This window comes from Ambystoma mexicanum, chromosome 11, assembly GCF_040938575.1.
Source record: "Ambystoma mexicanum isolate Mex_15411 chromosome 11, UKY_AmexF1_1, whole genome shotgun sequence".
Classification (NCBI taxonomy): Eukaryota; Metazoa; Chordata; class Amphibia; order Caudata; family Ambystomatidae; genus Ambystoma; species Ambystoma mexicanum.
Window position 1 is genome coordinate 725,583,103 of NC_090934.1, and position 27,664 is coordinate 725,610,766.

The window sequence follows — 27,664 nt, forward strand, 5'->3', positions numbered from 1 at the left end:
TACAAGTTCGGAGCGGCTGCAGGGTGCCGGAATACCCACTGGGTTAGATGTGGAAAGGAGTAATGGCACGTGAGTATTAAAGTTCCCCAATGTCTTTAAATGCACCTTGTTTTGTCTTTCAGATGCGGGATGCAGCGCCGAAGGCCTCCGGAGCGTGCGAAGAGTTGGTAAGCTTTTGTCTTTCAGATGCCGGAATGCAGCGCGAGGCGTTGGTGACAGCCGATGGACCAGGTAAGTGAAGAGCTGTCACTGAAGACCGTAATGCTAACCTGTTCTTTCTTGTCTTTATAGGTGTTGCTGAAGACTGGATTCAGGATGGTAAGCCTTTTTCCTTAGGCCCAGGATCAGATGCAGAAGACACGATGAGCGTTCTGCTGCAGAGGATGCAGAATAACGCAAAGCAAGATTCATCCATCGGGTGTGGTTTAAATAGCCTCCTGTAGTGCTTAGGTGTCTCCTTCCACAGCCACGCCTAGGTAAGAAAAGAGTTCCTGCTTTCCAGAAGAGTTCCAGTGTTCTGAATCTAGAGAGTGGCTCCTGCCCCACCCAACAGGAAAAGTAGTTCCAAACAGAAGAGGATCAGAGGCTCAACTGGCAGGCAAGTAAGCAGCATGGTCTGCTGCAGGTAAGTCCACCCAAGCATTATGAGCCCGGCGCTTCCAGCGCTGGGACTGGGCATATTTATGAGCCTGGTGCCACTGGCGCCAGGACTGGGTCCAAAAGGTCCCAATTGGGACTGGTTGGCACTCGGAACCTGGGTTATGGATCTGCTTCCAAGGGAGTTGGGAAAACCCTGACCTTTTGGAAGCAGAGATCATGACAGTACCCCCCCTCAAGGCCCCTCCCAAACCGGGCTTCTCCGGGGGTTTTGGCTTGTCAGGAAATGTTCGGTGAAATCTTTTGATTAGGCGAGGAGCGTGGACATATTCAGCAGGTTCCCAGGATCTCTCTTGGGGGCCGTAGCCTTTCCAGTCAATTAGGTAAAATAGTTTAGATTTGGAGATCTTGGAGTCCAGAATGCTTTTGACTTCAAACTCGAGTTCTCCATCAACTAGGATAGGTTTTGGAGATTTAGTTAGTCGGGTTTGAGGTTGCCCGGGTTTTAATAGAGAGACGTGGAAGACCGGATGTATCTTCATGTGCGGGGGCAAGTCCAACTTGACCGCTACTGGGTTTACTATGGTAGTGATGGAATAGGGACCAAGGTATCTTGGGTTGAATGTGCGTGGCCCTTTTAGAGGTAGATATTTGGTGGATAACCAGACTTGATCCCCTACTTGATATTGAGGGGCTTCCTTCCGATGTTGATCTGCTCCTTTCTTGTATTGTTCTTTAGCCCTTTGAAGGTGAGAAACAGCTTCCTTAAAGGCTTGAGTGATTGTAGAATGCAGGTAGTCTACTGCTGGTGTTTCAAGATCTTGGAGGGGATTCAACTCCGAGGTTCGAGGGTGACTGCCGTACAAAAGAAAAAACGGGGTTTTCCCAGTTCCCGAATGGACAGAGTTATTGTAGGCATATTCGGCTATCCAAAGGATGTCTTTCCAAGTTTTTTCAGTTTGTTGCAGCATGCAGCGTAAATACTGTTCCAGAGTTTGATTGGTCCTCTCGGTTTGTCCGTCGATCTGAGGGTGGTGACTGGTCGATAGTCTCACATCAATTTGAGCCGACCGACAGCAACTTCGCCAAAAATGAGAAATAAATTGACTACCTCGATCCGAAATTAGAACCGAAGGAAAACCGTGCAGTCGGACGATGTTTTCGAGAAATTCTCGGGCCAGAGTTGCTGCTGTTGGCAAGCCTTTGAGCGGAATGAAATGCGCCATCTTGGAGAATAAGTCCACGATTACTAGAATCGTATTGTATCCGGAGCATGGAGGTAGATCGGTGATGAAGTCCATAGAAAGCGTATGCCAAGGGCGAGGTGGGATGTCAATAGGGCGTAAGAGGCCTGCTGGTCTTTCCTTTTGACTCTTGTTTTGGGCGCATACTCCACAGGACATTATAAAGTCTCTGATATCTTTTTTCCAAGACGGCCACCAGAAGTAGCGCTTGATCTTTTCTGAGGTCTTGGTCATACCGGGATGTCCTTCCATTAAAGAATCGTGATAACAAGAGATTACTTTTTTCTGTAAATCTGTGCTGGGTAGGTATAATCGTTCTTGGAAATACAATAAGTTGTCCTTTACTGCAAAGTCCTTTCCCTGCAGATGCCAATTTTGTATGTCTGCTGGAGTTACAAGTTGCCTGGCTTTATCCTTAACTTCCTCTATGGATTCTGTGGCGATTACACCCAGAATTCTTTGTTCGGGAATGATTGGTACAGGTTTAGGGTTGATCAAGTGTTCTTCCACTCCCATCCGAGAAAGGGCATCAGCTTTACCGTTCTTTGTACCAGGTCGATAGGTAATTATGAAGTCAAACTCGGCAAAGAATAATGCCCAACGGAGTTGTCTAGAGGATTGGGCTTTTGCGGTTTTCAAATATTGCAGGTTTTGGTGATCCGTAATCACAGTAACGGTGTGTCGGGCCCCCAGCAGATAATGCCGCCAAGCCTTAAAGGCAGACTTGATAGCCAGAAGTTCCTTGTCAGTAATCGTGTAATTGATTTCAGGAGGCGAGAATTTGCGGGACCAAAATGCCACGGGATGCAACTGATTGGTTACCGGGTCCTTTTGTGATAGAACTGCCCCCATGGCAAGGCTTGAAGCATCAGTTTCCACGATGTAGGGGAGTTCGGGGCGAGGGTGTTTTAAGATTGGTGCAGAGATAAATTTAGTCTTCAAATCCTGGAAAGCTTGTTCCGCCTCGGTAGACCATTCAAAACGTTTGTTTTTCTTTAACAAGGCAGTGATGGGCTGGACTATTCGAGAGAATTCGGGGATAAACCTGCGGTAAAAGTTAGCGAAGCCTAACATGCTTTGCACACCTTTTACGGAGGATGGTGATGGCCATTTGAGAACTGCATCGACCTTCTTTGAATCCATACGCACTCCGCCAGGTGATAATATGAATCCCAAGAATTCAACTTCAGTCACGTTGAAAACACATTTTTCCAACTTAGCGAAAAGTTTGTGTTGACGCAATCTTTCGAGGACCATTTTCACGTGTTTCCGATGTTCAGATTCCGATGAAGAATAAACGAGGATGTCGTCAATGTAAACAACAACACACACATCTATGAGCTCTCTGAGGACATCGTTCATAAAATATTGAAAGGCGGCCGGGGCATTGCAAAGTCCGAAGGACATGACCTGATATTCAAATAGCCCATACTTGGTGCGCAAGGCCGTCTTCCATTCATCGCCCTCTTTTACTCGTACCAAGTGGTAAGCTCCTCTAAGATCCAGCTTTGTATATATGCATGCTTTTCTGACTTGGTCCAGGAGTTCAGGGATCAAAGGTAACGGATATCTATTCTTAACGGTGATCTGGTTCAGGGAGCGATAATCTATACAAGTTCTAAGGTCTCCTTCCTTTTTTGGAACGAAGAACAAAGCTGAAGAAGCAGGGGACTTGGAAGGACGAATAAAGCCATTTGCCAGGTATTGATCCAGGTATTGTCGAAGGTGAAGGTTCTCAGGCTCGGTGAGGGCATAAATTCTACTACAAGGAGGAGTAGATCCAGGTATCAGGTCTATCTGGCAGTCATAAGACCTATGAGGAGGTAGAGAGTTAGCCTGATCCTTCCGGAAAACATCTTGGTATTCTAGGTATTCGGGAGGTAACTGGGGAGTCTCTGAAGAAATTGCTGCCAGTGCAACACCAGGTGGAGGGTGACAAGTAGAGACACATTCTGGAAACTGGACCGTTCTTGCTCGCCAATCGATCAGAGGATTGTGTTTCTCTAACCAAGGTATTCCTAGAATAATCTGAAACTGAGGGGCCTTGATCACATCGAACACTATCTTCTCATGGTGTCCATCTTGACTTACTAGCGTCACCTCTTGAGTGGTATGCGTTACTGGCCCGGAGGCTATCTCCGTACCATCCACCGTAGTAATGACGTCCTTTACAGCCTTGGGACAAAGAGTTAGATTCATCCTCAAAATCATTTCATGATCCACATAATTGCCGATGGCACCGCTGTCGACGTAAGCTTCAATTGCATGTAATCGATCCGGATTATCAGGGCTAATGAGGACCATAGGTATCACGAAATGCGGGGTCACGGAACTGGTTTTCACGCTCGGCAAGAGGACCTCTATTCTTGTCGGGCGAGGTCGTTTCCCTGCTCAGAGTTTGTAACTTTGGTAACTGCAGCTCCTACTGCCTTCTTGGCAGGTTTCACCGGACAGTCTCGAAGAAAGTGCCCTGAGTTTCCGCAATAGAGGCATAATTGCAGCTGTTTTCTCCTTTCCCGCTCCTTTTGTGTTAGAGGACCTTTCAGACCCCCTATTTGCATGGGTTCCCCGGAGTCTACTCCTTTGGAAGGAGTTGGCGGTTTGGAAAATACTCGAGCATCAAACTTGGAACGATCGGCCTTCCTGTTCTGCAGTCTGTGATCTATTTGAACGACTAAGTCTATATAGTCCGAACAATCTTGTGGGGGATTCACTACTTGGGCTAACACATCTTTGAGCTCTCCACGTAGACCTCTATAAAACAGCGTAATCCTTTTGTCCTCAGGCCATTGAGTTTCCACTATCAGTCTGTTGAAAGACGCAATATAAGCCAAAAGGTCTTGATTACCTTGTCGCAACGAAAGAAGCTCATTGTCCAAGGCCTGCCCCTGTGAATGTCTTGCGAACAGTTTTTCCATACTGAGCTGAAAAGCTTGAAAATCATGGAAGACCGGATCATCTTGATTTACTAGAGGGATCGACCAGTCTGCCGCATTGCCACTAAGGTACGAAAGCACAAAAGCTACTTTAGCTTGATCAGTTGGAAAGGCTGCTGGCCGGCATAAGAAATGCAACCGGCACTGATTGATAAATACTGCAAACCTCTTTGGGTCACCAGAAAATCGTTCGGGCGGAGCCAGAGGTACATTCCCAGATAGGTTGATCTGCACTGGATTCATAGAGGATGTAGAAGGAAGATTTCCCCCAGATGCGGGTAACGGGGTCTGTCCGGCTTGTGACTGTAGCAATTGTCTAGCGAGATCATCTGTTCGCTCCTTGGAAATAATCAGTTCCCTTCTTAGAGCGTTCGTTTCCTGATGGGCTGCATGCACTTCTGCCCTTAGTTCCCCAAGTAACTGGGCTAGCTGGTCGGTATCCGAGGTTTCCATAGCGCCTGGACGGGAGTTTTGTGGTAGGCTTTGCGTTCTGTAACGCTCACCTGATTCCCGTAGAGGCGCCGGTCTTGACTGGGCGTATACTGTATCTTCAAAGGTGATGTGTAACACACGGCTGGCTCTTTGGGCTAGACCTCTGTGCACTGTATGTCTGACTCGAAGGGTAAGATGTCTGCAGATAGAAAATATGGGATTAAGGAACTGGGTTATTGAATGTCTCTCTCTTCTTCCCTTTCTCTTCTCCTGTAGAACCCCAAAGGTTAACGCTCTCACCTTAGGTAAGTGAACGCCGTGCTCTCCATCTGCCTCGAGGCAGGGTGCTGTAACCAGTTTCTTCACTGGATAAGGGGAGCAGGCCTCTTGACTTCAGAGGACTGCTGTCCGTCGTTTACTGCACGAACGGTAAGTTTCGAGTAATTCTAATGTCTTTAAAGTCTTTAGTAATGATGTCTCTTTTTTTGCAGGGTTCCGGCGATGGCGGATGGCGGGCTGAAGTGAGTTGAAGATGGAGCCCGTGTGATGAATAGAAGCGCCTGGAAGCACGTAAGTAAGCGCTTGTTGCCTGCTTCACGATGCGCTCTAACTGTCTTTTTATTTTGCAGGTACAAGTTCGGGGCGGCTGCAGGGTGCCGGAATACCCACTGGGTTAGATGTGGAAAGGAGTAATGGCACGTGAGTATTAAAGTTCCCCAATGTCTTTAAACGCACCTTGTTTTGTCTTTCAGATGCGCTTCGCAGCGCCGAAGGCCTCCGGAGCGTGCGAAGAGTTGGTAAGCTTTTGTCTTTCAGATGCCGGAATGCAGTGTGAAGACTTCCGGAGCGCACGAACAGTAGGTAAGCCTTTGTCTTTCAGATGCCGGAATGCAGCGCGAGGCGTTGGTGACAGCCGATGGACCAGGTAAGTGAAGAGCTGTCACTGAAGACCGTAATGCTAACCTGTTCTTTCTTGTCTTTATAGGTGTTGCTGAAGACTGGATTCAGAATGGTAAGCCTTTTTCCTTAGGCCCAGGATCAGATGCAGAAGACACGATGAGCGTTCTGCTGCTGAGGATGCAGAATAACGCAAAGCAAGATTCATCCATCGGGTGTGGTTTAAATAGCCTCCTGTAGTGCTTATGTGTCTCCTTCCACAGCCACGCCTAGCTAAGAAAAGAGTTCCTGCTTTCCAGAAGAGTTCCAGTGTTCTGAATCTAGGGAGTGGCTCCTGCCCCACCCAACAGGAAAAGTAGTTCCAAACAGAAGAGGATCAGAGACTCAACTGGCAGGCAAGTAAGCAGCATGGTCTGCTGCAGATAAGTCCACCCAAGCATTATGAGCCCGGCGCTTCCAGCGCTGGGACTGGGCATATTTATGAGCCTGGTGCCACTGGCGCCAGGACTGGGTCCAAAAGGTCCCAATTGGGACTGGTTGGCACTCGGAACCTGGGTTATGGATCTGCTTCCAAGGGAGTTGGGAAAACCCTGACCTTTTGGAAGCAGAGATCATGACAGCCAGGTACTTTGGGGTTGCAGAACTGTTAGAAAGACTCTTGTGAACAATATATGGACTGGGATTGTGATATATCTTTATTCTACAGGTTGCCCAGGTGGGGGGATCTCCACACAGAACTGTGTCTAGGTAGCAGGGCCAGTATTCTGCCAAATGTTCTAACCAACTGCTTTCCTCTTATATCTATTGTTGGTTTCCTTTACGAACTGATTTGTGTGACATTTAACCGTACAGTTGATGCACTTTAAAGAGATCTAATAGTAATTGTGGTATCACGTAGAACTGTATATTTGCCATTATAGATAACCGAGTACAAAGTGAATTATCGTGATATTGTACATAACCTTGAATATTAATTATATAAAGACTGTGTTTTAACTAATACAGTGTGCGGACATTCCTTTGTGGGTGCTTGGGGACTACACTGCACTTAAGAACCAGCCTGCATCACTTCCTGAGAAGCTAGGGCTTGATTGCTCGACCACGTACCAATAATAAAGAATCTTGGCTGTGGTCCTCTGTGCCTCTCCTCTACCATATAGAGCGGAAGTACAGACCCCGCCTGGCACTACCATTACGGAGACCCAATGGTTGGTGGTTTGGAAGGGAATTCCTAAATTGATGCAGGCACTTCAGATACGTGAAATGTGGGTCAAGACAATGGTGCAATGGCATCTTCCTCTGGAGAAATTACATAGGTGTTATACAAACGTTTCACGGAAATGTTGGCAGGGATGTAAGGAAATGGGAACATGGGGTCATATATGGTAGCAGTGTCCCAAAGTGAAGGTATACTGGAGAAGTGTTCATAAGACAATGAAAGAGATTTTTGGTCCCCAAATACGTAGAGACATGGGGGAAGCAATGTTGGGTTTGGGAGATATAATGGAGGTTCTCACCTTAAAGAGTCAAAGGAAAGCTTATATGGTTAAACTGTAGACACTGTGTTACTAATTGCACAAAATTGGAAACAACCTATGGCCCCTACAGAACAGGATTGGTTAATGAAAATCTGGCATTACGTCTTTTTGGAATGGGTTACATATGTGTTACAAGGGGAACAAAAGAAGTTTAACAAAGATTCAAAATATTGATATTGACAATTGTGGCAGCGGTTCGGGGCTGGGGAAGGGGAAGGGCGGAAAGAGGAATTGAGGGTTGGGGGAGAGGATTTTGTATGTGAACAATTGAAAATGTTAATAAAAATATGTTTACATTTTTTACTTTTTTTATTTCGATTTGGTTTTGGAAACTGCCCTAACATGATATAAGGGGTGTGAGTGGGGTAGGTTTTAGGCTGGGGAGCATATGGTAAGGTAAGAAAGGATGATTTGTGGAGGTTCGGGGCTTGGGGATGGTGACTTTTTTCCAAATCTTTTGCTGAGATCGATATCTGAATCTTGAGTGCCAAAGAAAAGAGTAAATACTTCATAACTATAATACTTTCAGATGTTGCCATCACTAGTTAGGGGAGGGGGAATATGTTAAGTTAATTTAGGAAGTATTATACAAAATAAATTAGAAGAATTTCTTCCTAAATTAACCTAAAATGTGTGTGAGGGGAGTGTAAGGGGCCTATTATTGGTTGGGGCTGATCAATTAAAAGTATGCAACAGGAGCTTGAGTGATGCCAATGCATGTTTACTATATCCTTTGTTTTGATTGGACAAGCTTTTCACGTGACTTAACAGTGAAGATCTTGATGTTCTCCTGATGTCAGGAGTGATGATCTCTACATTACCACACCTCTCGCTCTGACATCCCAGTACCCAGCCAACAATACTACCTTAACCCCTACATCCATGTTCCTTGTCCCAGTACCCAGTAGTAATCTTACCGTTGTTTGTTTGTTTGTTTGTTTGTTTTTTTGTTTATTTAATATAGCGCATAGCCAAGACCCTCAAGTAACTGGCGCAAACATTACAAGAATACTTAAGAAGCTTAGTTACAGAGCATTACAGGATACTTAGGAGGCTAAGTAGCAAAGGTAGGTACATAGAATTAATAATGACAGTTATAAGCAGTGAAAACATAAATGCAGTCATAAGATAGCAGTGACCAAGTGGTCTCAGTATAAATACAGGATACAGGCTAAGGGTGCTAAGAGGTATACATTTGGCAATGGTCAGGCATAGCACTCCTTAGGGGGGATTCAAGAATGGGTAAGGTAGACGAGGAGTCAGATAGGGAGTAAGGAGGTCTGGTTATACATCATTAGTCCATAGCCAGGTAAGGAGTCTCGGTCTTAATATATAGTATGGTTGGTCAGTTCTAAGATCTAGAGGCAGTCCATTCCAAGATTGAGCGGTTATAGCCGGGAAGCTATGGCCGCCGGCAGTCATCCGTTTGTATCTAGGCAATTCTAAGGTGTGGGCATTGGACATTCTTGTGGGACGGTTAGAGGTTCTCTTGTTTACTCTTTCTGCAAGGTAGGGAGGTGCTATATTGTTAAGACATTTAGACGTAAGGGAGAGTGTTTTAAGGGAGATCCTATCCTTGATTTTGAGCCAATGGGAATCTCTTCTAAATGCAGAGATATGCTCTCTATTCGGGATAGTTAAAGCTGCTCCGAGGGCATTGTTTTGGAGTCTTTGCAGTTTATCAAAAATATATTTATTAGATCCTGCATATAAGGCATTGCAGTAGTCCAGTCTGGATAGAATAAGTGCATTAGCTAGTGTAACACAACTGGTCTCGGAAAGGAATGGTCTACAAGCTCGGATCAATTTGCACGTATATGCTGTAGAAGATGCTAAAGAGTTAATTTGCTTTTTGAAGGTAAGTGCAGAGTATAGATAGAATCCCAGAGATTTAACTGCAGGCATCACTTTTATGACATTGTTATTGATGTTAAATGAGGCGTAACTGGGGTTGTTTTTTGGTGGCCGCCTCTGTGCCAAGGATCAGTAGCTCCGTTTTGGTCGTCATTCAAGCAGAGGCCATTGGATGCCATCCATGCCTGAATGAGGAGATATATCCGATTTACAAAGGCCGAGTTTTCCAGTTGCCCGAAAGGGGGATAAGGATCTGAGTGTCATCTGCGTAGTTAGTGTAGGTGACACCCAAACTGTCCAACTTGTCAAACAGGGGCTTAGTAAAGACATTGTACATAGTAGGAGATACGCATGATCCTTGAGGCATGCCGCAGGAGACTTTTATAGGGTCAGCAGCTGCTAAAGGGGAGAAGACTCTCATTGTGCGGTTCGCAAGGAAGGATTGCATCCAGGTTATGGCATCACTTGAGAAATGGGCAGCTGACCTGCATAAAACTGCATGATCCACCAGGTCGAAAGCTGGCGATAGGTCAAGGAGGAGTAGCATAGCTGATTTACCATTATCCTTCAACTCGTCAATTTGGGTCTTGCGGTCAATCAAGGCTGTTTCTGTGCCATGAAGGGGGCGGAAGCCGGACTGACGTGAGCCTAGAAGGTTATTGGTTTCTAAGTAGTCCTGAATTTGTAAGTAGGCCACTCTGTCGATAATTTTAAGTAAGAAGAGGACTGTGGTGATAGGTCTATAATTAGTTGGTACGGATGGGTCTAAGGTTTGTTTTTTGAGCAATAGTAACACCCAAGATTGTTTAAGATTGTTGGGCACAAGGTTTGTCTTGAAGGATGCATTAATAAGCTTCGAGATGAAGGGGGCTAGGTCTCTAGCTGCATCCTTTATAATTTGGGCTGGACAGTTGTCGCCTTTGCAATTAGAAGGTTTGAGTGAAAGTATGATTTTTTCTGTCTCGACAATGGATATTTTTTTGAAGCTGAATGGTAAGGGGGTGATATTGTGTAAGGTTGCCGGTAGTTACCGCTGAGGTGAGGACTCAGCCGGTAGGAGCAGGGAGGCTTTCTTTTTAGCAATTTTAATTTGGAGGGAGTTAATTTTGTCCGAAAGGGCATTTTGTATATTGGTACACCAAAGTTTATCTTTAGAGGTATTGTCAACCTGGGGTATAGGTGATTCCATTTCACGAAGGATAGAGAATAATTCCTTAGTATCTGATTTGGCCTTAAATATCCTATCATTAAACGTGTTCTTTTTAGTACTAATAATTTCCTTTTTGTACAATTTGGAGTGATTAGTTAACTTACTTTTGCTCTCCTCGGTAGGCAAGTGGCACCAGATTGATTGCAGTTTTCTTTTTTGAGTCCTTAGTTCTTTCAATTGTGGTGTAAACCAGTTATTCAGGTGAGATGTCTGTCGGCCTTTGCAAATTTTAATCGGGGCGATAGTGTCAAGTGCCTTTGTCATGGCACTGTTGAAAACTTCCACAAGTAGGGTAGGGTTGTATTGTTAGCTAAATTGTCAAGAGAAGGGAGAAGATGTGGTAGTAGATTTTCTGCCGTAATGTCTTTTTTCCTCCTTGTAGGGAGTGGTGGTGCCATAATTATTGGTTTGGATAAGGTCAAGTGAGGCAGAGAAGGTAATTAAGTGGTCGTCCGTCCATGATTGAGATATTATATTACTAATATTAATGTTACAATTGAGGTCAGCAACCAAATCTAAGGTCCTTCCTTAAGCATGTGTGGGGGTAAGGACTTTTTGTGTTAGGCCATAGTCCTTCAGTATTGAGGCTACGGATAGGGCATGTTTATCATTAAAGTCACTGAAGCCAAGAATGAAATCTCCCAGCAGCAGAATTGGCGCATAGTCCTTCGTGTTGTTGGTCAGGATAATATTTAAATCATCCTCAAAGGAGCCTATAGGTCCAGGTGGTCTATAGATCACATAGATGGTGAGGGTACGATTACTAAAGAGGTACAGTTTGGCTGTAAGAGTCTTGCAGGACTGGAACGATGGGGTGGTAGTAAGTCTAATGGGTAGGCTAGATTTATGGATAATAGCTAGACCCCCGCCTCTGGCATTTGGTATGTCTGCTCTTAGTAGTTGGTAACCCTCTGGTACAGCTAGCATGATGGCAGAGCCTGCAGCATCGTGGAGCCAAGTCTCAGTTATGGCCAGCAGGTCCAAATTCTCATTGGTTAAGATGTCCGTAATATCAGTGGCGTTGGCCACCATAGATCTAGCATTGATGAGCGACCCAGATATTGGTAGGGTACTTGTAGGTTTAGTAGTAGGAGGTTGTTTAGTTTTAGTGGCTCTTCTGTAGTTTTTTTGGGTAGTAAGCAGGTGGACAGAGAGTGCAGAGGGCAAGTGATTAAAGGTCTGGTGTTGTATACATTTATTGGCTGATCCAATGGTTTGAGTAGCCTTACATCGGAAGCCTCTAATGGAATGGTTTGTAGAGGGTTCATGGAAGCGGGACAGTCTAGATCTCAATCTCATGTTTCTATCCTTGGGTGGGCAAGAGGCAAAAGAGTCAGAGGCCATTATGGCAAGAATGCCTAGTACAAGGTGTACTATCTGAATTCTTATGACATTCCTCATGATCATTTGTAGGGAGAAGCAAGTCATAAACAGTTGCATATTTGGGCTATTACATAGTTAGGCATAATATAGGTACGACCCTCAACTGACAGGCAGGTGGAGGCTAAATGCAGTATTCAGGTAATAAGCAGATATATGCTAATGCAACATTACAGTGGCACGGCAGGTATGTGCTAGATACAAAGTTCAAGTAAAAAGGCAGATATGGCTGATGCAACCATAAAAGTGACAAGGCAGGTATATGCTAGATGCATCGAGCCAATGTTCGGGCCAATATAGGCTAGTGCCATGCAGTGTAGCAGGAAAATATGCGTTGATATAATACTAGGCTGGAGAAGCACACAAGGGTTAGATACAATTTTCAACTATCAAGGCAGATATAGACTGAATCCAGAATGCGAAAAATGGCTGGGCACATATGGGCTAGAAGCAACAATCAATGGCAAAAGGCACACATAGGCTAAATGCGACAATCAGTGGTAAGGCACATATGGGCTAGAAGCAACATAGGCTAAATGTGACAATCAGTGGTAAGGCACATATGCGCTAGATGCAACAATCATTGACAAAGGCACACATAGGCTAAATGTGACAATCAGTGGTAAAGCACATATGGGCTAGATGCAACATAGGCTAAATGCGACAATCTGTGGTAAGGCACATATGGGCTAGGAGCAACAATCAATGGCAAAGGCACACATAGGCTAAATGTGACAATCAGTGGTAAGGCACATATGGGCTAGATGCAACAATCAATGGCCAGGCAGATATTGGCTAGATATGACAATCGAAGGTAAGGCATACGCGGCTAGGTAAATGATGGTAGTATGTCAAGATATTCACAGTTGGCTATGGTTCACATGGGGCATAAGCGTTAAGTATAGTAAGCAGAGATACATATGTGATTTAATTTGGCATACGTAGCAATGCATATGTGAATGAGATCAAGGTGGGCATAGGTATGTCAGACTATAGAGCTCATACAATTTAATATACATTTAAGTTCAGGCATAGTGGACACGGGCTGTGTAGCACATTGAAATTACTGATAGTTGCCTCATATGCAGGCGCTTATGCGTGGCAATGTATAAATGCAGCACATGTGTCTTTTTAGTAGGTGATTGGTGATTGGCCAGTAGGGTGAGAGTCAGATGGGGCTGTAGGATTAGGCACTGAGTAGACAAGCAAGTGTATTACCGTGGACTGTAGCAAGGCAGAGGTCGGTCGAACAGCGTCACTGGCCCCTCGGCCCTGCAGGCAATGACAGGCACGGAAAGGTGAATGGCCTTAGAAGGTAGGCCTTTGTAATGGGAGGCCGGCTTCCGCCTCCGGTTAGCCTCTATTGGCTAAATGGCTTGGCTAGGCAACCACGGCAACAACAGGATCTCGGCGAGCAGCGGCCATCTTGATGCAGGGTAATAGGCTTATGCCGGATTCTGGCGTAGTCCTTGTGGCGTCTGGGGTGGTGGTGGCTATTGGGAGATGGGGGGAACACAGGATTGCAAGCTGGGGCTCTGCAGCTAGGTCGTGGGTGAGGCTGCTACTGCAGCGGGGTTCATGCGGCTCCGGCGTTCGAAGGATCACGATGATAGCTGCTCCTGCAGCGAGGAAGGTCGCGTCTCTGTGTTAGAGCTGCTCCTGCAGCTGGGGGGTGGCGACGGGCTCCTGCCCTGGTGAAGAAGAGGGCCACATCTCTCTTCCTTGTCACAGTGCCCCACTACCCCACCTTGCTCTATTTCGTCAAAGTTCCCAACTGCCACACCTCACTCTTCCTGATCACCGTTTACCCTACTAACTACACCTCACTCCTTCTCACCACAATCTACCACTACCTCTACCTTACTCTTCCCCATCACAGTCCCCCACTACCCCATCTCACTCTTCCTCCTCACAGTCCCCCACTACTGCACCTCACTTTTCCTTGTAGCAGCCCCCCACTACCCCATCTCATTCTTCCACATCCTCATCACCTAATGCCCCCACCTCTGTCTTCCTCATAACAGTCCCCCACTACCCCACCTCACTCTACAACTTCACAGACCCCCACTACCTCTACCTCATGCTTACTCATCACAGTCCCCCACCACCCCACCTCACTCTTCGTCAGTCCCCTAGTACCCCAACCTCACTCTTCATTGTCACACAGCCCACCTCTCTCTTCCTCATCACAATCATTCACTACCCCCACCTCATTCTTCCTCTTCACGGTTCCATGTAATGTCGCCACAAAAATCTCGCCATGCAAAAATATCGCCGAAAAATGGCCGTTTTTTGTGGCGACATTATTGCATGGAACATGCGGGGGACTTTTTTTTTTTTTAAATATTTTTTTTTTGCCCCTGTCCCCATATATATGGTCACCCATATAATATCGCTGCAACCTTTTCCCGGCGATATTATTTACGGCGACCATATATATGGGGATAATATTACCTTATACCCTCTTCACTACTCTCAACTCCCTCTCCCTGTCAGTTTCCCACTTCCTCCACATCCCTCTTCCTCATCACAGTGCCCCACTACCTCACATCACTCCTCCTCATCACAGTCCCCAACGACCCCACCTCACGCTTCCTAGTCACAGTCCTACCATTAGCCCCACCTCACTCTTCTTCATAACAGTCCCCCACTACCTCCATCCCACTCTTCCTTGTCACAGTCCCCCACTATCCCCATCTCACTCTTCCACATCACAGTCCCCCACGACAACCACCTCACTCTTCCTCCTCAGTCGCCCACTACCCCACCTCACTGTTCCTCATCACAGTCCCACACTACCCCAACTTCACTCTTCCTTAACAGTCCTTCACAACCCCGCCTCACTCTTCCACATCACAGTCCCTCACTAACCCGACTTCACTTCCTTGTCACAGTCCTTCACTACCCCACCTCACTCTTCCTCATCACAGCCTCCTAGCATGCCCACCTCACATCTTCTCGTCACAGTAACCCACTACAACCACCACCTCTTCCGTGTCAGAGGCCCCCATTATCCCACCTCACTCTTCCTTGTCACATTACCCCATAGTAACCACTAGCATTACCCCAGCATCCCTCTTCCACATACCAGTACCCAATAGTTATCCATGTTTATATCCCTGAATCTCTCTTCCTCGTCTCAGTACCCCAATAGTAATCATTGTCATTCCCTGCATCGCTCTACCTTGTCCCGCTACCTAATAATAATCCATGTCATTACCCCCACATCCCTCCTTCTCTTCCCAGTAACCCAATACTAATTCATGTCATTACCATTATCATTACTGCCATAAATATTGATGGTACATCCATCCTAGTCTTTAAACAAGTAAAAACACTAGGCGTCTACCTGTATGCCAATCTCTCCATGACCAAGCACAGCAACACCCTGTCCTCCTCCACTGCCTACAATACAAAACGTATTTCACTCAGCCGACAATTCCTCACACGCCAGAACTGCCTTACACTGGCACAAGCCCTGATCCTCTCAAAACTAGATTACTGCAACATCCTCTTACTGAGCACCATGACAACAAATCTCGCCAAACTGCAATTACTCCAGAATAAAGCCCTACATGCTGCCTTTGGCTTAAAACAGAATGATCATATCTCCCATATTAGAAGAGAAGTTCATTGGCTCCCTGTCAAAGCGAGAATCCTCTTAAGACCCTTATCACGGCCCACAAATGTATCCTTAATAATGCCCCCTCCTATCTGAACAACAGTGTAACCCAGAAGGTTTCAATTCGGTCCCTAAGATCATGCATCAGCACTTACCTGAATGTTCCTCATTACAAGAGTAAAAGGGTGAGTGGCTCTAGCTTCCCAGTAGCCGCACCAACACTCTGGAACACTCTACCGGCTCACATTAGAAATGAGCAATCACACCAGCGATCCAAGACAATTATCAAAACCCGGCTCCTTGAAACATTTGACTAAGACTTTAACTAATTCCGTCAATATTCTTAACACGTTGTAACTGAATGTTTGTATGTAACCAGAATCTTAAGCAAGTGAATAAGTAATAAGTAATCCTGTAACAAGTGAAGTTTTCAAGTAACCAACGCCGTGATACCTGTGGGTTTGGGTGTGTAACAAATGATTTAAATAAAAAATAATAAATAATACAATTTAAAAAAATACCCCCACATCCCTCTCCCTTATCCCAGTGCCCCACTATCCCCAACTCACTCTTCCTCACCACAGTCCCCCAATACCCTCACCTCACTTGTCCTCATCAAAGATCCCCACCACGCTATCTCACTTTTCCTCATCACAGTCTGCCACCTCCCCACCTCACTCTTCCTCATCACAGCCTGCCAATACCTCTGCCTCACTATTTCTCATTACAAGCCCGTGCTAGCCCCACCTACTGCTCTTCATCATAGTCCCCCACTACCCCACCTCACTCTTCTTCATCACTGTCCCCCACTACCCCACCTCACTCTTCCTTGTCACAATCCTCCACTATCCCACCTGACTCTTCTTCGTCACAGTCCCCCACTATCCCCACCTTACTCTTCTTCACCGCAGTCCTCCACTACTCCCACCTCACGCTTCCTTGTCACAGTCCCCCATCAACCCTACCTCACTCTTCTTCATCACATTCCTGCATGACCAAACATCACTCTTCCTCATTACAGTCCCCTACTAACCACAGCTCACTTTTTACTGTCATAGTCCCCCATTAACTCCACCTGACTCTTCCTCATCAGAGTCCTGCATTACCACACCTCTCTTTTCCTCATTACTGTCCCCACTATCCCCTGCTCACTCTTACTCATCACAATCCCCCACTAACCCTCACCTCCCAGTTCCTTGTCTCAGTAACCCACCAGTCATCCTACCTTTTGCGCCATCTCCCTCTTCTTTGTCCCACTACTACATTTGTAATCTATTGCACTTCCCCACACCCCTCTTCCTCATCCTAGTACTCAAATAATAGTCTGTTGTATTAAACCACCTGCCTCTGCCTTGTCCCAGTACACCACTAGTAATCCATTCTGATGTAGTTGACAAAATAAAAGATGAAATACTTGATAGACCCGATGTTGCGTAGTTGCAGAGCACACATTGATAACAGATGATATGACATCCATTATGTTATCAGAAAAAAGGCAGATTTACAGGTGGTCGGAGGTATGGCATCACAAATTACATAATTGATGACATCATATGTGGCATCACTTGTGGCATGTTTCTGCATAGAACGGTCGATTCAAGTGAAAAGCTTGATTGAAGTTTTCATTTGAAAAACGGTCTATTTACAACCATGGTAATCTTACACAACAGAGTTACTCTGTGTTGAATGGACCTTCACCACTCTGCTCAACAAACAGTCCTCTATGCAAAGAAGATATATGGGTACTGCAATTATGACTTTGGCCCAGACCACCAGGCAATACAACATGAGATGGAACAATTTCTAAAATCAACGTATCTTCATATATCAGACAACTTACTGTCAGTATAACACGTTAAAAGCTAGCCCTCAACCATGTCAAATGGTAACAGTTAGGGCAGGTGACCTGCAAAGGTTAACCATGTTAAAAAACACTTTCATGTAGCTAACGTACTCGACCGACAAAAGTTGTAATCATTTTAGTGTCAGGGTTTGAAGCCAGCATTTTGCTGCATGTTTGGGGCGGTGTCAGGTTAAAATGTCAAAAACATTTGGTCGAATTACAAAATGTCGAAAAAATAATGTCGACATTTTTTTTTGATTGCTTTACTTTTTTTATTTACATGTTTTTTTTGGGTTCCGCAAGTAAACAAACGGGTTAAATCAGAAAAAAGGGGGGTTGGGGGAAACCCCCCCCCATTTCGAACCAAAAACAAACCAAAAAAGATGTTTTACATTTTTTTTTCCACATTATTTTTTCGATATTTTGACCTTCGACAAAATGTTATTCGAAAATATCACTATAAACAGTTTGGGACTATGACTTCCATGATACCTCACTATTGCCTACGCAGGGTAGGGTTAGTAGAAGTTAAATGTTAAAGGTATTTGTACCACGCACCATCACCAACGGAATTGGTCCCCAGGCGCTCTGGCGGATCTGTAAACGATAAGGTGGGATGGGTTAGTAAGGTGAAGAGGGAGTAGGATAGTGAGAGGAGTGGTGTTCTGTTGGCAGCTTCAGCTCGGTATACACCAGATACTGAGCTTTGGTGCAGGTATTGGATCGGTGTCAGTCCGCGTGTGCTGTTGCTCTGGCTTATGTGTTGTTGCAGTGTTGTGAAGTTGGTGCGAGAGATGGTTGTGTGAGTTTTTGAGTGAGATAAGTATGCAGAGTTTGAGGTTATATTGGTTAGTGGGTTACCTGACCTTCAGCATGCTAACATTCACAGTTTTCTCTGAGTGTGGCACTTGTTGGCCTTCACAGTCTTATCTAGAAGCAGCGCAGGTCAATGTTCAGAGTTCTTTCTAGGTGTGGGTATGCTAACATTCACAATCTTATCTAGGAGCGGCGCAGGCTGGTGTTCACAGTTCTAAGTGTGGCACATGCTAACCTTCAAGTTTCATCTGGGCGCGGGCATGCTATCCTTCAATCAAAACCTGTCTGGATGCGACGCAGGCTAATGTTCACAATTCTAGCTAAGTGTGGAGATGCCAATATTCACAATTCCATCTCGATGCGACGCAGGCTAATGTTCACAATTCTATCTAAGTATGGACATGCCAATATTCACAATTCCATCTAGATGTGACACAGGCTAATATTCACAATTCTAGCTAAGTGTGGACATGCTAATATTCTCAATTTTAGCTATGTGTGGACATGCTAATATTCACAATTCTATCTAAGTGTGGACATGCTAATATTTACCAATCTGTCTAAGTGTGGACATGCCAATATTCACAATTCCATCTAGATGCGACGCAGGCTAATATTCACAATTCTATCTAAGTGCGGACATGCCAATAATCCCAATTCCATCTCGATGCGACGCAGGCTAATGTTCACAATTCTGTCTAAGTGCGGACATGCCAATATTCACAATTTTAGCTAAGTGTGGACATGCTAATATTCACAATTCTATCTAAGTGTGGACATGCTAATATTTACAAATCTGTCTAAGTGTGGACATGCCAATATTCACAATTCCATCTAGATGCGATGCAGGCTAATAGTCACAATTCTAGCTAAGTGTGGACATGCTAATATTATGGCACTCTATGTCATTGGGAGGTAAGATAGAGTGGCAGTGGTTTTCTGGAGTAGAGTAATTGCTCCACTCCCCACCCATGCCACACTCACAGTTTTTGTTGGTGTCTGTTGACTGCTGACTTCACTGGCTTCCCCTGCGGACACCTGCAGACACATCTTGGAGCCGCCAATGTAGGATCCGTCCTTGGCCTTGGGGGGCTGCCGGGCAGAGGGCTGACCTGGGAGGGTTTATGATATGTGGCCAAGAGACCAATCAGGGTTCCGGGGGAGGGTTGGGAGGCGGGATTGGGCTGCGGAAGGAGGGTTGGAGGGAGGAAGGGGACTGGAGCGCCGAGCGCGCTAAAAGCCATTTTCAAACAATTTTACAGTGTTTGAAATGGTTGTGGGGCCATCTGGGGGCTAAACTCACTGTGGGCAGCATCTTCCAGAGTGATGGAGGTGGCGAGGACGCCACGCTCATTTTGTTTCCGTTTTTTTTTCTCCATTTTTCCTGGGTCAGGAGAACAATCAGGGTGCCGGGGGAGGGTTGGGAGGCGGGATTGGGCTGGGGAAGGAGGGAGGGAGGGAGTAAGGGGACTGGAGCGCCAAGCGCGCTAAAAGCCATTTTCAAACACTTTTACAGTGTTTGAAATGGTTGTGGGGCCATCTGGGGGCTAAACTCACCGTGGGCAGCATCTTCCAGAGTCGTAATGTTGGAAACTACTGGAGATCCAAAAGTTGCAGACTCCCGCTATATTACATCTGAAATTGTAGAATGCTATTGTAGTGGAGGTCCCAAGTACAGCCCGCACTCCAACCGTCCATTTTGAAGTACCAGGAGCCTTCATGCCGAAATATGTGACATATAATGAGCAAATAAACCAGCAGAGAGCTGCAGTGTGGCTCTGTCCAGTACACATCAGAAGAACAATGCCTGTTGAAGTACCAATACCAAGGAAACCATGGACAGTAAGGTACCCATTGAGAAAACCATATCAACAAATGAAACGAAATGAAGATCATCTAAGTACAGTCCCTGAAGAAACCAAAAAGGTCTTGATGGAAGACGAATGGTGACGTCACGAGAACCCGGACTGACTCACATGTAGAAGATATGACGACCAGAGAATGACATAAAGAGACGAAACGCCATGGGCCAGGGACATCGTGAACCTAAGGTGAAAGGACGATGTCAAATGTAAGAAGCTTAAGCCATGAGCATGACGAAGATATTCGACCAGTTTACGCGTGTACATATGCTTGGAACCGCAAGAAAGCTAAGAAAATCGTGTGGCTTGCTATGCTAACTAGAAAGATAGTGCGGCAAGCGCCACCTGTACATTTCTACCTCAAAAGAAGCACGTTATATAAGTATACTTCCACTTTGCACAAGAAGCAGAATCAACCCAAAAGTTACTAAAGGACACACGAGGAGAGCTTCATATTTAGCAAAATCAAGAATAAGCGGCAGAAACAAAACTCAGCAGAGGCAAATCGTGCCAGTCAAAATGGACGAACAGTAGCTACAATTGATTGAAGCAAAGAACAGAATATCTTGCTCTGAAAGGTCAAGATAAGAAATCGAAGGCAGGTGGTGGGTGAAACGAAAATCAAATACGCAAATTACATGAAGAAGAGGCAAATTCACGGTGTCTGAATCACGTGACCAGCGGAGCAAGAAGAAGTGAGACTTTCCCACCTACGCATGGCAGTGGGCCAGGCGAAGATATCACAACTTTTCCAGACAGGAGATGCAGTCTCGAGTCCCACCACAATGAAATAATTGACACATGGCCACTAAACTGATGATTAATTGTAACAATAATTGGAAGAAGGCCAGAGGGAAACTAGGGGGCACCCTGCACCTGGCCGCCCAATCTGCATGCTGCTAGGCAAAGTGGAGAAGTATGAGTGGGGTTGGTGCGAACCTAATCATAAGGGACCAAGTAATCTAGGGTCCTATAGTTAGTAGAACCAAGAGGACGTCGTACATTTAGTGACTTCTACAGTAGCCATTTTGAAGGAAGGGCTTAGATGCCCCACCTGACAGTATTTACCCAATCCCCTTACTGCGTTACCATATACAGATATAGTACCTATATTAAAGTTACCTTTCCTGAACCAATAGAATTGCATGCCAAGTGTTTCATGTCAGTGATGACGAGTTTGTAGTATAAATGATGTGTTTTTTATGAAGTTCATTGGAGTTGTGAAGCGAGAGAGAAGATCACACATCCGCTGATATTCATAAGACTCCACGTTTTTTGTACTTGTCATTAAATGGACTCCCTTTGCCAAACCATTGAGTTGTCATTATTGATTTGGTGTTGGAGAATTAATCTGCACCCCCATTTATCTCACAGGTGCTGCTATCTTGTCTTAAAGTGCTTCTGGGAAAACTCCGACTCTATGGGCCGGTTGGGGTTACCGGAGTACACTATGTTCAAGACCAACTTTCTGTAGTTATCCTACCATTAGTTACAATGCATGAAAAAAAATGTGTACCTTCATAGAAGACAGGGCCTACTGCATCTGTGCAAAATATTTTCCCATGGCTGGCACTTCACAGTACAGTAATTGAGTAGGTCATGGGTGATGTCCTGCCTGACTTATCGTATGATGTCAACACTGATGGTATTTGACATGTCCTAGGTTATGTCATGCATGATGTTATCAGTGTGCTTAGGGGCTGTGCAATAGGTACTTCATAATTAAGGTGGCATAGCTTCCAACACCTGCTGAATTTCAGGCCGTTTGTTGCATTAAATCATGCCCCTTAACGTCACTACAAGGTTTTTGTTGCAACGAACGTATTCATGACGAATTCTGGAGGATAATAAATAATACCCTTTGTAGTGCAGGGTAATATTCTTCTAGAAGAAACAGGGGGTCCAGAGGCACTATCCAAGGAGCTAAGGCATTTGAAGCGAGAGCACAAAGGTTCAGGAAGCGGCTGACGGGAGCAATTCCCAATGACACAAGCAGATCAAGCAAGTCTGAGTGTCTGAACGCAGTAGGGTTTGAACAAATAAGAGAGTGCTTTTAACTCTGGGATTCTTAGGCAAAAATAGTATAGGATCTGCGAAAAGCAAATGTTCTGAGCAACAGTACCAAGGAATAGTCCACAAAGCGGAATCCTAAGGGGTGCCAGTTCATTTGCTGAGATCTGTCTGGTTCCGGCAACTAAACAGGAGGTATAAGCCTGGCCTGCGTCCAGTAATCAGAAGCAGAGTCAGAAATGCATACTTAGACCTGCATGGCAAGGGATCATGAGTATGAAGACACAATGAAAGAAAAAGATAGGGCACCGATTGCATGCAGGGACCCGGAAGGGACAGCTCGGGGGAATAAGGACAAACACATGAAATCTTGAATTGCTGATTTCACTGGTGAAACTCTTACGAGAACACACACTCATTCATTAATGCAGAGCACCGGGTGGCTGTTCTAGAGATCGAAACAGTGACGTACAGTGTGCACCAGGGCTGCTGGGGAATGTAGTCCAAAGTGTGCTCCCATTGTCTGTCCACCACATATGGAAGTGCCGTATGGGAAAGGTCTAAGCCCAAATGAGGTAAGCTTGTGCTGAAATGTGTGGACATGGATCCTGATACCTCAGTTCTTTCAAAACTGAAGTGCTGTGCTTCTCTTCTGCATATGACAGCACGCCCCCCAATTGCTGTACAAAAGTACTTCTATTTTCTTTTCTGATGCTCTTCTCCCTCTTATATATCGACCCATAACCCTGGCATATTCTTCAACCCTTCCAACCTTTTCAGTCCACAAACCTTGTGTTGCTTATACCTGTACGTCTCAACTTTTCCAATGTAATGAAATCTCTAGTTCCGCGTTCCACAATTCTTGAACTCTTTTTAGCATGCTCACTCTCAAACATCTTAACCATTGTGTTAGCTTTTTTCCAGGTCTGCCACCATATACTTTGCAATCCCTCCAATATGTTTCCTGCTCTTCTATTAGGCTTCTAATCAGACTCCCACATCACAGCCCATATTCCTTCTCTTGCATCTCTTTGCTTGTTGTCTACACTCTCCCACCAACAGTTTCACTCTCTTTGTATAATAGTTAAATGTAGCAGCAGTTTAGCGTCTGCCTCGCCTCCGCATTTCTTCCCTCTCATCACTTATTAATTTCTCTGTTCGGCTTGTACACCCTTAGCTCCAAGTTTAAGTGCCCTTACTCCTTGGGCCTAACTTACATTTTGCTTATTCTCTCTTCTTTCCCTCAAACTCTGAAATGCTCCCCGCTCCCTATGCACTATGCCTCTACGCTATTCTCAAATGTCATTTACTCTAGTCTGCACGCTTCAATTATGTTCCTGCAAAATTAAATTACACATGGAAATCAGACAACATAAATGGCCACTTTCAGAATAATGTCCTGCGCCGTTTTCAGTTTCCAATCTGCTCCTGTCTTGAATATTTGCATTTTTGGGGTCCAGGGTGCCAATATCTTTCTTAACCCTGGAACAGTCGTAACTTGGTGGAGGGCAGATAAATTAAGAAATCATGCAAAATAATCTGTGGGTGGCAATGGAAGAAATATCGTAGAGGCAACAGATGTTTCTGGAAAAGACAATTGATTTGAACAAGGAGCAAAGTCAAAATCTGTTAAGAATTACACAACTTTGTTAAATTTCTTTCATGGGTTTCATGAAGGTTAGTCTGCGACCCTCTTCATAGCAGTTACATCTAAATTGTAATTCATTTTGTAAAAAGAATCTTTTCTTCTCATTAGCACCCTCACCCACACCTCTCCCTCCACCAGAGTCCTTCCAAGTTGCCCAGTCTCTTGGTGGGTGGTCATATTGTGAGATGCAAAGATAATAAGGTGGTAATATGTTTGATAAGAACTCTGTGTTGCTTGTACAAGGGTGCTGCTTTGCCCTTAGATGACTTTTACAAACATTATTTATAATTATTTGAATGAACTATAAGCATCCTTTGTACAATACTAGCTACATCTCAGCCAATCAGGGTCATCTGAATGGGGACAATCTCTGCCACTATATGTCCACAATTTCTTGCACCCCGTCATCTCCTTTAAGCATTCAGCATCCACCATTTGCTTCGCTTTTCCTCACACTGCTGCATGGCCCTGGCCACCGATCCTGAGCGAGTGCGCCAGCAGCTCTATCTTCACCTGTTCTCCTGTGTTGGATTTGTTTGAATTAAAATTGAAATGGGACATTTCATTCCCCGAGGCGTCTGCTGGACGTGTTTTGCTTTTATGGCACCCACCTTTAAATGGTTTGTTGCCATGTGTGAACACTGCACCATTCTTGCACACTGGTCTAAATTCATGGAAAAGTTTGCATTTCTCCAGCAATTACCGCACACTGAGAATGACACTGTGCAAGCCTGCGCACAGACTAAAAACTGCGCCCCGTGCATATTCATGGAATTAACTGTGCAAAGTAACCGTTTTCGCAAGTCGCGCCTGGAATTGCCCCGACATGCCCAAGCGCAAAGCATAAATAGCGAGACCAGCTACCTTTGTGTGCTCCCCCGGGCGCGAATACGCGCACCATTCAAACAGTGCGTGGGTTCACCCGTAACTGTTGCTGGCACCCCGACAACATGTGCATGTTACTTCGTAACTGGGTTAGATTCAGAAAATCTGTGTGCAAACCCCCATAAACCGTTCCTGCACCCTGCTACACTGCGTACGCACACCTCTAACTTCAAAAGGAACCCCAGTTGCGTACATGCACCCCTAAATCCGACATGCATGCCCACCTCCACACTCCGAATCCTATGCGCAAGTGTCCTTACGCCTGCCTTTGGGTTGCATAGTGATCGAGGGATTTGCGTTGCCATTTCAATGCCGAGAGACTGTGCGGGTGGTTCCATGGATACGTGTCATTTGGTGCAAATGTGGACTTGCAAGGGACTGCATATGGGCCGTCCCTCATAACGCCCACTTTTTCACATCTTCTTGCCCATTTTCTGAGGCCCCCTTCCCAGCCCTCTGAGCAAGCCAGGACCACTCTCTGAGTGGTGTCTCGCGAAAGGCACTCGATGGCTCGCAGAGACGTGCCGAGCCTGCGCAAACTCCACGCAAGTCCTGGAAAAGTCCTGCGCCTTCGATTCCATGAATCGACTAACAGGATTTCGCACACAGTTTGGCACATGAGTTGCATATGTCCTCTGCAAATAATGCCATGAAGCGGGTGGTAAGTATTGAGTGTGCAAACTTGCAATGCATTATTACTGGCCCAACATCCAGGTGCCAGCGCCATTATTACCTGCCGGCAGCACCAGCTTCTTAATGGCCCTTTACCCATGCTGGCAGTCCTCACTTTAATCACGACTGTTCACTTGGGATGTTGGCAGGAGGTGCTGGTATTTTCAAGTAACAAATGTTTTTTCGAGAGATTTACAAAATCCAGTATAAATGTTTTGTGTAGTAAAAAAGAAAGGATTAACTCTCCTGTATTCTCACCATTATAAAGGGAGCAGACAGAGAAATACCATACCATACCAATATACATGACGTTATCAGTTCTGATATAAAGGCTTATCAGTTCTGATATAAAGGCTGACTATGATAAGCATATCTGGCTGAACGAGGCACGTGATTATAAATATGGAATGCATTGCTCCTCGTGTCTTATGCTAGCACTATTGATTTACTGCATGGCCTACAAAATAATCATTGGTTCATCCTGTGAAAAAACGCACAGACACAAACTCTCTTGGAGCAGCGTGGTCAAAAGAAGGGCCAGCCGCTAACGCTGGATATGAAAATGAGATGACAGGGTCTAAACAATTGTGGACAAATAGTAGCAAGGATGGCATGATCCCGATGGACTGAGATGCAGCCAGCATTGTAATCCGGCTGCAAGCACTGTATTCAAATAATCATCAATAACTCTGGTAATGGTCTTGCAGGGGCAAAGCAGGACCATTAGACAAGCAAGAGAGTGTTCTTCTCAGTCATGTTAACACCACACTCGGTCTCCATTGTAGTTGTCATTGAATACATTTCATAATCTCTTTCATATATGGAATACTGCACGTGCTGGAGGTGCTGTTTAAATAAACCATGCCAGTTTGAAATAACATACAACACATACAGAAGTGTAAAATAATTGAATGGAATGATCTCTTCATACCTGTCTATGACGCAGTGAGCAGCTGTAATTAGCCATTCTTCGGTGATGATTGTGCAGCCACAGAAATGTCGACCTTGCTTTTTCATGGAGCACTGCATGAAAAAGTCATATCTATAACATCTGCATATATGTCTTTGTTCACATACTTAGACTTGGGTTTGTACAGTATGTGCAACTAGGCAAGATGATATCATAAATTACACTAGTCCTGTCATACTTGTATGCTTCACCCTTACAGTTCATTGAAACATCTTTAAACATATGGCAACATTGCTATTTCTAAGAGATTAATTCATGTATGCTAAGAGGCGAATCACATGACGTTTTAATCATGTCAATAAAATAGAAATTCAGCATAGAAGCCTCAGTAGACAATGAGGAACGCAAGGTGGTCACTGGTGGCCTGGAACACCTTGGATCAATGCAGTTCATGTTTATGCTCTTTGTAGATCTCACATTCCCCGAGCACAGAGCTTCTTGTCACCAAATAAATGATTGCATCGAACTTGTATTAAACTCATAGATTGCACTATAAAATATGCATATGTATCATTATCACCCAGTGACTTTGAATTTGCGGATTTTAAGCTACTTACTGCAATCCAGTGCTACACAAAACACCAACAAAATACAAATTAAAATACGAACTGTAAGAGAAAGACTTTCATTAAATGGAATCTGAGAAGCTTGTCATCCCTTTAATCGAGTGCTTTTTTCCTCATAATGCCAATGTTCCATCACATCAAAATGATAGCTGCAGGGCTAACCCAGCTGAGAGGGTAGGTGGGGGAAGAGGGGATGAGGGTAGAGAGGGTATGGTGAGTTGGGTTAGAGAGAGTGTGGGTAGGGCGGGTGGGGTAGAGAGTGGTGGTAGGGTGTGTAGGGGTAGAGTGGGTGGAGGTAGGGAGAATAGGGGGTCGGGGGTGGTGTTAGAGAGGGTGTGTAGAGTTGGTGTGGGTAGAGAGTGGGGGTAGGGTGGGTGGGTTAGAGTGCCTGGGGGTCAGGTGGGTGAGGTAGAGAGAGTGAGGGTAGGTTGGGTGGGGTAGAGAGAGTAGGGTGGGTGGGTGTAGAGACAGTAGGGGTAGGGTGGGTGAGTGGGGTAGATAGACCAGGGGTAGGGCCGGTGGAGCGTTAGAGAGCAGGGGTAGGATGTGTAGGTTGGGGTAGAGAGTGGGGGTAGGGTGAGTGGGGTAGAGAGAGTAGGGTGGTTGGGTCTAGAGAAAGTAGGGGTCGGGTGGTGGTATAGCGAGTGGGGGAAGGGTGGGTTGGGGTAGATTGATGGTAGGG

General features: G+C 45.3%; 1 protein-coding gene across 1 annotated transcript in view; it reads right to left on the reverse strand.

The window, feature by feature from the left end:
* The window catches only part of OVCH2 (ovochymase 2), a 1,298,878-nt gene that overhangs the window by 1,065,614 nt on the left and 205,600 nt on the right, over nucleotides 1–27,664 (reverse strand). Inside the window, exon 3 of the mRNA XM_069623602.1 lies at nucleotides 26,378–26,469. Coding sequence (XP_069479703.1) covers nucleotides 26,378–26,469 — 92 coding nt within the window. The remainder of the gene's footprint in view (nucleotides 1–26,377; nucleotides 26,470–27,664) is intronic.